This window comes from Ovis aries, chromosome 23 (genome assembly GCF_016772045.2).
Source record: "Ovis aries strain OAR_USU_Benz2616 breed Rambouillet chromosome 23, ARS-UI_Ramb_v3.0, whole genome shotgun sequence".
Taxonomy (NCBI): Eukaryota; Metazoa; Chordata; class Mammalia; order Artiodactyla; family Bovidae; genus Ovis; species Ovis aries.
In genome coordinates, this window is record NC_056076.1 from 49,744,140 (window position 1) to 49,759,620 (window position 15,481).

Here is a 15,481-nt window from a genome sequence, read left to right on the forward strand (position 1 = left end):
AGTAACCAGTTCCCTAAGTGTTCTCCACCGTCTAGAAAACACAGAGATTCACAGAGTTGGGTAGAGATAAGAAGGGGGAGGGAGGAGAAAGAGGCAACCTGGTGGAGAAAAAGGAGAGTCAAAAGGAGGAGAGAGTGATCAAGCCAGTAATCTCGCTCTCAAGTAAAAATGGGTACTGAAGATTGGGTTTTTAAAGGTACAAAATTGATAACAAATACCAAAAAGCAAAGATTAAAAATCTAGAATAGAGGTTGGATTTTCAAAAATATATTAAAGAAAAGAAGAAGAAAGGGAAAAAAAAAAAAAACACCAAAGTCACAAGAATTATTAAAAAACAACAACCACAAAAAATATATATGGCATTTGCTTTAAAAATAGGGTCTTTTTTTGAAAAGTAATAGTAGGTTATAAAAATAAAAATTAAAGGAGAAATAGAGGACTTAAAAATTAAAAAATGTTAAAAAAAAAGAAAAAAGAAAAAACAAGAATGATTGTAAAAACAGTAAAGGTGTATCTGGGACTTTCTCTGGTGGTGTTGTGGGCAGTGTGGGGTCAGTTCATTTTCTGATAGTTCCTTGGTCTGGCTTATATTTCTCAAGGTCTATAGGTCCCTTCCTATGTAGTCGGTTCTAATGACAGGGTTTTAATCTATTACACCTGTCACTTCCAAGGCGGTTCCCTCTGTTTTAGCTTCTTCTGTTTGCTGGTCTCTTCAGTGTCTTTTTCCCGCCCTGACACAAGGGGGGCGGTGGTGGACACTTTTTTTTAGGCTCACTTGTTCAGTCACATTGTGGGGAGGGAGGGATGCTGTAAACAAAACACTGGTGTGTGCTCGCAGTGTCTCAGCCACGCTGGGCCTGCCCCCGCTCACGGTGCAAACTGCTCAGGCTCTAGGTTGTGTCGCCGGGAACCGTCTGAGGCCGGCATGCACCTCCCTGGTCTAAGCCGCTCAGGCTCAGGCACTCAGGTAGTCCTGAGAGGCACAGACTCGGTTGGGCCTGCATTTTGTGCCCTTCCCAGGTCCGAGTAGCTCAGGTGTTTGGCGAGCGTGGTTGCTGCGACTTATCGCCTTTCCTGTCCCTGCTGCTCAGTTTTCTGGGTATACAACTGGCGCCCCTTCTTCGGCGGATAGTGACTGTCCAGAACCCCAAGTCTTAGTTAGCAAAGAAGCTTGCTTGCAGTTTGGCAGTTAATGTCTCTCTGGGGCTATGATTGTCCCCTTCCGGCCCTTCCGGCTCTGGCTGCCTGTCACTGGAGGGGGGATGGTCTGCAGCCGGCTAATTCTGTTCCATCCTTTGTTCTGTGCATGGTCCTGGTGGTGTTTTATGTTAGAGCTTTTTGCGTGGTAGCTATCCCACAGTCTGGTTTGCTAGCCCAAGTTAGTTTGCTCTGGTTACACTGGGGGCATTCCGGCCCAATTCTTAAAAAGCACTGCAGCCCGCACCTCCCTGCCCAGGCCCCCACTTGCTAGTGGCAGATGCAGGCATCTGTGCTGCTTCTCCACTGGGGGAGTTACCATTGGGCTCGTAATCTGTTGGTTTTAATCATTTATTTTTCCTCCCTGTTATGTTGCCCTCTGTGCTTCCAAGGCTCGCCACAGACTTGGCAGCAAGAGTGTTTCCTGGTTTTGGAAACTTCTTTCTTTTTAAGACTCCCTTCCCAGGACAGAGCTCCCTCCCTACCTCTTTTATCTCTTTTTTCGTCTTTTATATTTTTTCCTACCTGTTTTTGAAGACAATGATCTGCTTTTCTGGGTGCCTGATGTTCTCTGCCAGCATTCAAGTTGTTTTGTGGAATTTACTCAGCACTGAAATGTTCTTTTGATGAATTTGTGAGGGAGAAAGTGGTCTCCCCGTCCTATTCCTCCGCCATCTTAGGACCGCTCCAACATGCATGATTCTTGAGAACATTATGCTAAGTGCAATAAGCCAGGCACAAAAGGACAGATTCTGTATGATTCCACTTATATGGTGTTTCCCTGGTGGCTCCGAGAGTAAACAATCTGTCACATAGTGTAGGAGACCTGGGCTCAATCCCTGGGTTGGGAAGATCCCTGGAGGAGGGCATGGCAACCCACTCCAGTGTTTTTGCCTGGAGAATCCCCAGGGACAGAGGAGCCTGGTGGGCTACAGTCCATGGGGTCGCCAAGAGTCGGACATGACTGAGCAACTAAGCACCACTTATATGAGGTACCTATTGGAGTCAAATTCATAAGAGACTTTTTGGTGGTTGCCAAGGGCTGTAGACAGGACAGAACAGGGAGCTGTTGTTTAATGGGTGTAGAGTTTCAGTTCTACAAGATGAAAAGAGCTCTGGAGATGGATGGATGGTAGTGATGGCCACACAACAATGTGAATGTATTTAATGCCACTGAAGTGTATGCTTAAAAACAATTAAGATGGTAAATTTTATGTTATATGTACTTTACCTCAATTAAAACTTTAGAAAAATACAAGAAATAACAGGAAAGGATTAGCTGAAGTTAAGGCAGTATTTATTCAATTTCCCTGCAATCATATTATTTAAGGCATAAGTGACGGTTATTTGGCAAGAATACAATTCCCTTTAAAGCCTACATTAGTTGGATTTCAGTTCAGAAATGCTGCATATTAGGTACAAATTTGAGAGAATTTATTCTGGCACAGGCTCTTGTTTATGATAAATGGGTCTTTGCTTCACCATCCCTTACCCAAACCTGGTCACTCTCCGTGCAGAGCATGGCTGGCTGTGCATCTGCTCTGAAGGTCACCTGGTTTACTGTGGCCTAGTCAAGTCATGTGAGCATGGACCAGGGCAGGCTGCCTGCTCTCCTCAGGCTGTGTTCTCAATGATGACCGCAATTCCTTGGCCACCTCCAATGCAGGCTGATCCTACAGCGTATTTTCCACCCCGACGCCTGAGAAAGCAAGCAGTGGCTGAAAACTACTTGAATAAAGAATGTACGGAATTAGATAATCAATTAAATAGAATTTATAATGGTCACATTTGCAATATTCATTCTCGTTTAGCTTATCAGCTCAATGTTTTCTCCAGTCCTCAATACTGGGGAAAAGAGGGGAAAGGATTTGGAAAGCTGAGTATTCTTATTTTAAAAAGTATAGTAACACAGAAGATGGAGGTAGAAACAAATATAAAATAGGAGGTAACTGGGATGGGCTGGAAGTTGAAGAGGGGGAGTAAATATTAATATTCAGCCTCCTTGATTTATCTGTTTTAGATTTTTATGGACCTTAGCATAAGTATAATTACTGAAGTTTGTCTGTTTGAAAGGTCATATAGTTTAGAAATATTTCATGTCCCTTTCATAAAAATTCAGACTCCTTTAAAGTACCATCCACTGTAATTCTTCAGTCCTGATAGAATGACCTTGAGAAACCATCCAGGAATTATTTTTTGTGCAATCAATCACTCATTTCAACCCAATTATTAACTGAAATAGGAGTCCTATTTACCCTAATGTCACAGGGAGCCACAGTGATGATTTTCAAGCCTGGCATATTTGTTTTGTTTCCAATTTTCCTACTAACAAAACAAAATGGTCCAAAAGACACACTACAGAAGAAGCAGCTCTTCTGTTAAAACTTCAAAGTATCAAATGCACAGAAGGCTGGAACCCTGGAAACAGTGAAGGAAAAACTTAGACCCCAGTTGTCAGTTTGCTTAGGTTTCTTAAATGACAGCGTCTTGATCAGCACTTTGCTTTCTGAAATAATTGTGTCTTACTCCTGTAAGGAGCACGAGGATGCAAGCGCCCTGAGACGCGGGCCTCACTGTGGACTCCCTGCTGTGCACCCACACCAGAGATGGGGCCACGTGAACACTGGGCCCTCTGTGAACACGTGCCAAGTGGCTACACTGCACATGCGGGGAAGAGCAAGTGTTACAAGAGTAGAGCACCAACTAAGCAACTGAGTCATCAGTAAGGTCTGTGAAAAAGGGGTGCTCAAATCACTGGGAGAAAGGCAGGGCAAGGGGCAATGAGGAAGAATGGGCACCTGTTGGATTGTTCCGGGGAAACCTAAATTCATGCATGTACACAAAAGATAGCAAATCTGAAAAGCAACAATTTCTAGCACGTACCTTAATTCATGAACCAGGTGTGTGGTAATTCTTGACCCAGATCCTGCTAATGGGTGACCCAAAGCAATGGCTCCTCCATTCACATTGGTCTTACTTGGGTCAAGATTCAAACTCTTTTCAACTGCCAAGTACTGAGGAGCAAAAGCTTCATTCACCTTTAAAACAATCAAACCACTTAATAAAAATCCTTATTCACAAACTTATTTTTAACCGAGAATTGTCCAGTCCTATTGATTGCTAATTTTCCTGTTTTTTTCCCTACTTAAACTACCGTGCAAGGTTATTTTATCTTCAATCATTCTTCATAAAGATAACAGGTTTGAAAATAGGTATATTTACTAAGCAATACTTTAAGTGTTAACACATCCCTTAGAGCAGCGGTCCACAATCTTTTTGGCACTAGGGACCAGGTTCATGGACTGGAGGTGGGGGTGGGGATGGCTTTGGGATAATTCAAGTGTATTGCCATTTATTGTGCACTTTACTTCTAGTATTATTATCAGCTCCACCGCAGATCATTCAACATCAGATCCTGGAGGTTGGGGACCTCTGCCTTAAAGGAATCCTCAGTGATACTACACATGGATCCTGGACTAGAAGCAATGGGGTACTATAGAAAACCTACAGGTTCTAGAGCCATATGGATAGTTCAAATCTTGGCAGTATGCATGTTCTTAAAATTCTCTTGACACTCAATTTTCTTCACTGGTAAAATGTGACTGTTGTATCATCTTAAGAGTTATTGTTAACATTAAATGAAATCATGGATATTAAGTGTTTAGTGTATTATCTGACACAAGCAAATATTCAATAAATACTTGCTCTTATTATTACTACTAATGCATATTACTAGCCATACTTCCAAGAAGAAACTGACAGACAATAAAGAATAAACTTTCAGAGCCAGACACCGGAGAGGAATAGTTACCATGTTGAAACATGGCCTGAACTAAAAAGTATCATATTGTTGCATTACACTTAACAAGGCTGGCTAGGAGCATTACCTTATTTCATGTTTACAGAATTATATTTTCATATGATCTCAGCAGAGAATTTTATAGAGAAGGATACTGATTTTTGAAAAGGCACCTTTTCCAGGGCTGGGATAAAAATCCACCCTTGTGTTCTTTCCTACTATATTTTGTGTTCTCCAGAGACAGTGCTTTACTTGTCCTTAGATCCAACATTTATTTTTCCATTTTATATAGTCACGAGGTACTGAGAGACCTAGACTATGTTGTGAAACTAGGCTTTTGAACCCAGGAAAAACTATCTCACGATCATCAAATGTCTCAAAGACAATCACATCAGGGTATGGAGAGGTATGTCCTTGAGTGTTTACACATCTATAAATGCTGATGAACATCTCTACAGAGATGAATATTTTCAAGGTTTAAGTGTGAAATCTGAAGTCAGAAATTGAGTGGTACTTATTTACTAACACAAATATGGTAATTAAGCAGCCTAATTACCTAAAATGTTCAAATACTTCCTAAATGCCGAATGTATATAATCCATCTTTAAGCATGTTCTTAATCCTTTCTTTTAATTGTACTAAACATTTAAGATGCTTTTGTTCTAATCTAACATTAAAGAAATCACTCTCCCAATAAATCTAAGTTTCCAATGCCAAAAATTATGACAGATGCATTCCAAATGCCACAACTGTGGTGTAAAAGCCAAACCTAAGTTTTGGGGTTGGGGGTGGCTGTTAACTTGGCAGAAGTGTAAGAAACTTAGATTTGGGATTAGATTATTTTTTTCTATTAGGTCATTTTTTTTAACCTGTATTTTTCTACTTTAATCCATAAAATAAAGTTACAGTTATTTATTTCTCACCCACCTTAACAAACATTCAATTCAGTTCAATAGGCACATTAATAGTTTAAAATGTATTAATAGCAGAATCTTACAAGGTCATAAAAAGTACCTAAGAATTACACTTTAGTAGAGGAAGAAAGGCCCTTTGAATTATTCAAATATAAATAAAGCATTCTAATAAGGTAGAGCCTGATTATATGTCAACACAGGCATACAATGAAAGTAATACTTGTTCAGATTCACACCATTTGGAAAGTTTAAAGGTACTAAAACAAAAAGACCTATAAAAATAAAACTAAAGCCATCTATGCTATAGAAGTTGATGGCTTATTCCATGTTGTGAAAAATATAGAACACTTACTTCTACCAAATCCATATCCTTAAGACTCAGCCCTGTTTTCTTCAGTGCTCCACTGATAGCAGGGACAGGACCTATATAAGAACAAAAACCAATTTCACCTTGTAAATATCAAATTTCTCCTTTTTTACTAAACAGGTAAGTAAGGAGGAAATAACTACAGTAACTAAAAATCTTGCTACCCTGACAGCACACAATATTAAATGACAGGGCAGTAAGAAACAGAAAATGGGACAAGGATGGAAAGCTGTTCATGCAAACTGTAGATGAGAGACTCAACGTGAAAAATTCTACCATACGACTTTAAGAGTTTAAACAGCCCAAGCAGTGAGGTTTTGTATAGACGGTTTGTTAAAATGTATCTTATTTTTTTTAACTTTAGTTAAAAAAAAAAATTTTGGCCCAGGGATCTTGATTCCCTAAAGAGGGATCAAAACCAGGCCACAGCAGCAAAAGCACCAAGTTCTAGCTACTGGACTGCCAGGGAATTCTCATGTATAGATGGTTTTTAACACCAAATGCCCAGGCAAACTGGGTACTCTCCTGGAATACAAATCATACATTCCCAGTAGAGAAGTGACTGTGGCTATGCTCTGAATTTTCAGACCCATTTTGGACAAAAGGCAAGAAATAGCACTGGTATCTCCACATGGGCACAGCAAGATAAAAAGGTACCAGGCACTTCAGGGAAAAGATAGCTAAAGCAAGGAGATGTTTGTAACTCCAACAGAAGGCAGAGATTCGAAATAAAACATAACTCACACCGAAGAAATGCAAATCCACCTTTAAAAACTTTGGAAATAAACTCTAAGTCCCAGATTTCTGATGATCACTAATGATAGTTCAATTTTGTTGTTCAGTCGTTAAATCGCATCTGACTCTTTGCGACCCCATGGACTGCAGCACACCAGGCTTCTCCATCCTTCATTATTGCCTGGAGTTTGCTCAAATTCATGTCCATTGAGTTGGTGATGCTATCTAACCATCTCATCTTCTGCTGCTCCCTTCTCCTTCTGCCCTCAATCTTTCCCAGCATCAGGGTCTTTTCCATTGAGTCAGCTCTTCACATCAAGTGGCCAAAGTATTGGAGCTTATTTTTAATATTGCTCATAATTTTAAGTAAATTGATATTTCTTTCCAAAATATAAAAAATCTGGCTAGGGATGATTACTTCTCTATCTTCCCTTAGATAATAAAACTTCCATAAACATCTAAAAAGAAAAAATATGTGGTGTTTTGTTGAATTCAAGCAGTCAAACATTTTATAACAAGCTTCACAAACATATGTAAGGTAAAATGGGAAATCAGTCTTCACAAGAAAAGCAAAACACAATCTAAATATAATAATTAATTTGGTCACCTAGTTAAAAAGTTTCTTGGACAATTATCTGTTGATGGGTAGGACTACCAATAAACGCTTTCCAATTTAAAGCATCAGTTCTATATGGGCTACTGATTTAATACAGAATCTAATTCCAGATTCTCTTTGTATCTTTAAGACATGAAAATGGTGGATGGTCAATAGCAGAGTGTCAATTATCCAGCATGGTCAGAAAATGCAGTACCCACAGGTGTGAAAGCTACACACCACTAAGTGCTGAGGATGTGAAACCACTGCTCACACCTCCCTGCCTTCAGAATCACAGTCAGCATGACTAAACACGTTAGTATTAACTTAGAATTGTTACAGTCAATTTTAACAACATGCTAGGCTACAAGCTAATTTCTAAAGGACTGTTTCCCTACCACTTTGCTACTTACTGGGCCTTAGGAAGATATAGTAGTTTTGCTGGGAAAAGGACACCTTATTTCTAGTAATGGCTCCTACCACTAATAGCTTTATAACCTTTGTAACCTTTGGTGGCTATAAGCTTCTCATCCAAAGTGCTTTGAGCTGGTTTTTAACCCGTTTCTTTTAAAGAATATCTTTCTACAAATGAAGCCCAATAACAGGTAAAGCTAGAGCTGTCCCAGTTGAAGAGGCTCAAAGTTCCATGTACCCATCCCCTATCACTGCCTCTCATGGGGAGGTCCAGGGAACACTGCTTCTCTAAAACTGTGTCCTTCCTTGGAGCCATTAATTGCACCCTTCCATTCCTGGCTTTCCACCTTTTTCTGGATCTGTACCTACTGGGCAGGGCTAAGCAATGCTATATGTTGAATAACTGCATAACTGGAGAACAACTATTGTTAGAATTTGGATTGATGAATCAATCTCCACCAGATACTCAATAATCTACTCTCCCTTATTTATTCACCTGGTGCACTTCATACAGTTACCTTGTTTGGCCCCACACTGCACCTGAGAGATGAGCTATTTAGGTGAGGGGGAGGACATCTTATGGTGTGGGATAGAGCTCTCTCCCAACCCTGAGGAAAAACAGAATTCTTCCACGATGGCATTGACTGTATACTACAGGGCAAATATTCAGGCCCAAGAATAGAAGGAAGAAAAACCAAACTTTCTTGTTCACTGACCATGTCAATGTATCAGAAACTCTTAAGAGAGGTTAAACTGAAAACTGTAAAATAACTACTTTTCTACATCAAATAAATATGGTTGATCATCAAAGCCAGCTGTACACGGAAAAAAACCCATATTCCGAGGTTCTATCTGGACCTACTAGACAAAACAAAATTGTGAGGGGGACTGGGGTTATGGTTAGATTTTGATCATCATTTGGGGTTGGGAACTACTGCCATAAACACCAACACGATAAAGCCATACCAATACACAGATCTCTAATTTTTAAAGCTACCTTTCATTTCTAAGACAAAAGGTGTACTTTGTTGACAGTAGGTAGCTAAAAGTTAGTAAGTTTTTAAGACCATAATAAAGAAAAAACAAATGACTTTTAACAGATGGTTCCAAAGCTTGCAGTTCCGGTTGACATAATTTACAACACAGTGAAAAATGACAAGGTATCATGCCAGCTTTCTTTCTGAGGAATTCTGTACAGAGATAAATCTCTCAAGGACATGGCAACAAACATGACTGGTATTAGTTTAGTTCCAAATCAACATAAGTGATTTTTATCTGAGTAGCACCTAGAGGCTTACACTGAAGGACTTCTGAGAAGGCAGGCTGGAAACAGGTGATCTCCCTTTTAATCTTAGGACCTACTTCGAAAACCAATTTAGTTAGTCAAAAAAGGCCTAACTAAGTATATAGGAAAACCTTTTGGCTCATCAAAAATCTGAATCTATAACCTAGGGCAGGCTTTTTCCTGGGGTATAAAGGTATAGGTGGGATAGATCAAAGTCAATTTTATTTTTGTGAGGCACATAACCGGCTCCCTGTCTTCCCAGAGAATGATGTAGGAACTATTAAAATTCAGCACTGTCTATAGTTCCTAGGAGTGTATCCAGCAAAAAGTTTTTTGTTTTCCTTCTAATTCATATTTTTGGAGCCAAGACTACACATATTTGTAGGGTGTTCCAAATTTTCTCTTGCTAGTATTTTGCCAATTGAGATGCATTGTTTAGAATTCTTAATTTTCCTATTAAGTCATAGATAGGCCAGGTGCATTATTTCTTTGACTTCCTGAGGCAACAGAGGGAAAAGAGCCCTTCGACGAGATTTGGATTCACATCCCCATTTCATCACTTACTGCTTTTGAACTTTACAAGACCATCCCCCCAAGCCTCAGTTCTTCTGTTCACAAAGAAATCTCACTTACTAGGGTTGTGGGAAAATTAAATGAGCTACATGTAAAATCATGTGGAAAACACCCAGTGGGGTTCATATCTTCTCTACTTCATCCCATGACCTCTCCCATCTCCCATTTTTGTCTGTCTTGTCATTACCCTGTAATGCTTCTCTGTTGTTTACTGTGTGTTAATTTTATGTATCTTAAATGGACAACATGACACAATTACTGCCCACAAGGAGTTTACATGGTCTTGGTCTTCCCATTGTGCCAAGCATAGCTTTTCATAAAGATGGGTTGTTTAAATGACTGATGACCAATTTCCTCTTCTCCAAAAGTGACCTTGATGTGGCTACTGTTTCAGCAATCTGAATGCCAAAGATTTATCTCCAGAAACATAACAGAACCACTTTGTATCACTACAAACTTACCAATACCCATGATAGTGGGATCACATCCAGACACAAAATATCCCACAATTCTTGCCAGTGGTCTGAAGTTATGTTTTTTAACAGCATCTTCACTAGCTATGATAACAGCTCCAGCACCATCAGAAACCCCCTTGGAAACAAACACAGATGATTAACTAGAGGATAAAAGAATATAGTTAATCAAGCTTTGAGCTAATGGAGTGCCATTAGGATTATGGCAACATATAGGAAGCAGCCCCATAATCTGGAACACAACAAGTAGCACTAGTGATAAACTACTGTATTAAAGAGATTGTCTCAGGCACAGAATACAACTTCACTAAGCGAAACAGGAAAGAATGTAAAGGAAAAGCTTACATCCAGATGTGGGTAGATTTAAGAAGAAATCTGGTGAGGTGCACACATGAGAAAGAAAAAGTAAAATAATAAACCAGACAGATTTCACTGTACAGCACATGGAACTCAGCTCCATGCTGTGTGGCAGCCTGGATGGGAGGGGAGTTTGGGGGAGAATGGATACATGTATCTGTATGGCTGAGTCCCTCTGCTGTTCACCTGAAACTACCTCAACATTGTTTGCTAGTTGGCTATAGGCCAGTACAAAATAAAAAGTTAAAAAAAAAACCACAAAAAACCAACCAGGTAGATTTCCTTCTAACAATCTGAAAAGACTAAGAAATTGGCAGAGTATTATATAAGGTCCCTAATTTATTTTGGAGTATGAAAACCCAAATTAATAGAATATGAACACTACTAGCTTAGGCTAAGTAACTGAAGATCAGCATGAAAGGCATCTAAAAAATACTGCCTGATCAGTTTGCAGTGAACACATCAAGAAGAGTTCAAGGTAGGCCCAGGTGCTTGCTACCTACCGATGCATTCCCTGCAGTAACGGTTCCTTCTTTCTTGAACACTGGAGGAAGTTTATTCAACTGCTCCATGGTTGTTTGGGGCCGAGGATGTTCATCTACTTGCATTGTCTGTTTTCCTTTCCTTGTCTTCACCTCAATTGGTGCCATCTCATTATCAAAGTAGCCAGCATCATTAGCTAAAATAGTAGAAAGACTATTCATAAGAATGGGGAGAAAAAAGAACACAAACTAGAAAAATGAAAACAAATATATCCTTCAATTTAATTTCTATTCTGTCCTTTCCTCTCTGTCTACTTTAATATAAGCTTTTATTACTTACATAACTTACCTTGTCTATTGGAGGATTTAATATACTGTCACCTATGCAGATACACTCTGTAATATTACAATTTTGACTTTTTTTTAACTACAATATTTTTTATAAGGTACTGCTAGATTATTAGTGTTTGTCTGCTACCTACAGATGTAACGGCATCAAATGGATTTAATGCCCTTTTTTAACTACTCTGGGTGAGATACGAAATAGTTTAAAAAGTAACCAAGTTGTATTAATACTGATAGTCTACAGGAATGTACCATACACTTAAAATTTTACTAAGAGGATAGATCTCATGTTAACTGTTTTTAGCACAATAAGAAAAAAGGTTACCAAGTTATCTATGTCACCAAGTCATCTATCACTGAAATTTAATGACAGGCAATGTGAAGAAATTATATGCGCTATTACTGACACAGTTCTGAGTAAAAAGCTTATCTACTTCAAACTCCATTGACCGGAGTGGACGATAGTTAGTCTAAAGCTTCAGAAATAGAGTAAGTCAGGAATGCATGCATGCTCGGCCACTCAGTAGTGTCTGACTCTTTGCAACCCCATGAACTGCAGCCCTCCAGGCTCCTCTATCCATGGCTTTTCCAGGCAAGAATACTGGAGTGGGTTGCCATTTCCTCCTCCAGGGGACCTTCCCAACCCAGGGATTGAACGCATGTCTCCTGCACTGGCAGGTGACTCTTTACCACTGAGTTACCTGGGAAGCCCCAGTTAGAAATAATACCACCTTAAAGTTGATGCCACTTCATAACAGGCTAACACTTCCTTTATTTGTTTTTCACAACAATTCTGTTAGAGAAAAAGGGAAGGCAAATATTTTTACCTCTATTATTAGCACAGTGAATAAATGCTTGGTGAATAAATGATTGAAGTCAGAAAATCTTCCCGTGGCAAAACTAGAAACAGACTAACTCTTGACCTTTAGACCAATACCCTTTCACTTAAACGTGTAACTAAAAACAGTATGACTTGGATCAGCTCCATTCCACTTATCCCTCTGAAATACTAAAATGAGCTTTATCCTCACTATTTCACTTATTTAATACCCCCTAAATAAGAGTGTCTGCTCATTTATAATAGTTTAGTTTTCAAAACTCTTTTCAGAGGACTAACAAATTTCTTCAATTCACCATACTAATAAAAGAACAGCTGTCATTTTGCCCATTTAGGACTGGCTCACCAGCAGTGTGCAGTGTTACACAAGGGTACCACAGCTGGGGCCTTGGGCTAGTTCTGGGTCTCTGAGGCAGATGCAATGATTCTCAATTAGAAATGGGAGAGGGAAGTCATAAAAGGATTCCCAGTGAGTCTTTCCCAAACATACCATCCCCTTCTTGTGAGTATGAGATGCCTCTTGGGGGACCACATCCTCTGCCCCAGGGAGCTAGCACCTCCAACAGAGTATATCATAGCCCTCAGAGTCTTCTACTGACCCGTTTGGGGCAAAATTCAAGTGTCCAGATAGGACCAATTATCCACACTACTTTTTAAGTAGCATTCACATACTTCAAAAGAGAAACTTCCAGTTAATTTGCAATCATTAACAGAATATTCAATATTTAAGCATTAAAAACAAAGTAATAAAAAAATGTGTTTCAAAAGATATCATTTTAAACAATATTATTATATGGCCTTTATAATCTAAAAGGATAAAAACCTTTCCTAGTTTTCTTTCTAAAGATATCTGTAATAACCACTTTCACTGACCAGCTTTCCACCTCTGCTGTGACTGCAGGGCGTATCTGTCACAATCTTCTCTGCTTATTTGATGTTTTACAGCAAGATTCTCTGCAGTAATTGCCATCGGCATTTGGATATGCGAATCTGTTAATCCTGTCCACAGAGTGTCTTCCAGCTATTAAAAAACATTAATAAAGTAATTTGTAAAGTGTTTCTCTTGAAAGTAATATGCTAACATTTCTTTAAATAATCAACAGTTCCAACAAAAAAGATAAAAGTAAAATGAGATTTTCTGATGAGCATTTACTATTATTATGATTTATATTTGGTTTTGAGACATTTTCTAAAAAAACTCCTAGAGGACAACATAGGCAAAACACTCTCTGACATAAATCACAGCAGGATCCTCTATGACCCACCTCCCAGAGTAATGGAAATAAAAGCAAAAATAAACAAACGGGACCTAATTAAACTTAAAAGCTTTTGCACAATGAAGGAAACTATAAGCGAGGTGAAAAGACAGCCTTCAGAATGGGAGAAAATGATAGCAAATGAAGCAACTGACAAATAATTAATCTCAAAAATATACAAGCAGCTCCTGCAGCTCAATTTCAGAAAAATAAATAACCCAATCAAAAAATGGGCCAAAGAACTAAACAGACATTTCTCCAAAGAAGACATACAGATGGCTAACAAACACATGAAAAGATGCTCAACATCACTCATTATCAGAGAAATGTAAATCAATTGAGGTACCATCTCACTCCAGTCAGAACGGCTGCTATCAAAAAGTCTACAAACAATAAATGCTGGAGAGGGTACGGAGAAAAAGGAGCCCTCTTACACTGTTGGTGGGAATGTAAACTAGTACAGCCACTATGGAGAACAGTGTGGAGATTCCTTAAAAAACTGCAAATAGAACTGCCATATGACCCAGCAATCCCACTGCTGGGAATACACACCGAGGAAACCAGAATTGCAGCACTGTTTACAACAGCCAGGACATAGAAGCAACCTACATGTCCATCGGCAGACAAATGGATAAGAAAGCTGTGGTACATATACACAATGTAATATTACTCAGCCATTAAAAGGAATGCATTTGAATCAGTTCTAATGAGGGGGATGAAACTGGAGCCTATTATACAGAGTGAAGTAAGTCAGAAAGAATAACACCAATACAGCATACTAATGCATATAAATGGAATTTAGAAAGATGGTAATGATGACCATATATGTGAGACAGCAAAAGAAACACAGATGTGAAGAACAGTCTTTTGGACTCTGTGGGAGAGGGAGAGGGTGGGATGATTTGAGAAAATAGTATTGAAACATGTACATGCGAAGTGGATCGCCGGTCCAGGTTTGCTGCATGAGACAGGGTGCTCAGGCCTGGTGCCCTGGGATGACCCTGGGGCGGGGGAGAGGGGGAGATGGGGAGGAAGGTGGGAGAGGGGTTCTGGATTGGGAACACATGTGTGCCTGTGGCTGATTCATGTCAATGTTGGCAAAAACCACTACAATACTGTAAAGTAATTAGCCTCCAATTAAAATAAATAATTTTAAAAAATAAATAAAAATAAAAACACCATAATAAAAGGCACACATTCTCTGCTCTAAACACAGGGCTCTAAGGAGGATCAACAGTGCTAAATGTGCAGGGTAAGAATGTAGAAAGTCATCCTACAATCAAAACTTAAACCCTCAAGGTTCCATTTCGTAAGAAACTTCAGTTCTCACACAACATCTCCCTGTAGCCATCTCTAAGGCAGTTATGAATGCCCTCAGAAAGAGTATAGCTGTGCTCCTTTTTCCATCCCACACCTCCAGTGGTAGCAATAGCAGGTTCTACCAGTTACCGTGAGACTAGAAAAGCCCAGGATAGGCTGGCTTTTGTTATCCAATTAGTCTCTGATAAATGGGCCCCACCTGTTTCTTCTAGACTGCCTTGTCACCCTTTGAGTTGCTGACGTGTCTTTCCAAAGGTTTTCTCAAATGTATTAGGAATCTTAAATATTATCTCATATTATCTAAGTCTTATTCATTTCAACTTTCAAAAAGGCCAGGTGAGAAACAGGGTGGACAGGATAAACCAATGATTATGACTGGGAAAGCCTAAGAACATACAATGTCATTGGCCCTTTAATGCAAAACGGACAGCACACTATCACTCTTAACAGTACTACTCAGGTGGTTCGTAAAGGACTGTTGTTTATCTGACTGACTTGGGCCGCTATAACCTATTTGAAGAGAATGTTTTC

At 39.3% G+C, this 15,481-nt stretch overlaps 1 protein-coding gene across 9 annotated transcripts in view; it reads right to left on the reverse strand.

Annotated features, from left to right (window-relative positions):
- Window positions 1-2,477: 2,477 nt before the first annotated feature.
- Window positions 2,478-15,481, reverse strand: part of ACAA2 (acetyl-CoA acyltransferase 2) — a 32,820-nt gene continuing 19,816 nt past the window's right edge. For 6 of the 9 annotated variants that reach the window (XM_060405518.1, XM_060405514.1, XM_060405519.1 and 3 more), the window contains 5 exons: window positions 13,248-13,395; window positions 11,213-11,388; window positions 10,341-10,470; window positions 6,263-6,333; window positions 2,478-4,235 (listed from right to left, as the gene is read on the reverse strand). In XM_060405518.1, coding sequence (XP_060261501.1) covers window positions 3,768-4,235; window positions 6,263-6,333; window positions 10,341-10,470; window positions 11,213-11,388; window positions 13,248-13,395 — 993 coding nt within the window. In that variant the 3' untranslated portion in view covers window positions 2,478-3,767. The remainder of the gene's footprint in view (window positions 4,236-6,262; window positions 6,334-10,340; window positions 10,471-11,212; window positions 11,389-13,247; window positions 13,396-15,481) is intronic. The other 3 variants (XM_027960803.2, XM_060405521.1, XM_027960802.3) reach the window with 1 other exon arrangement.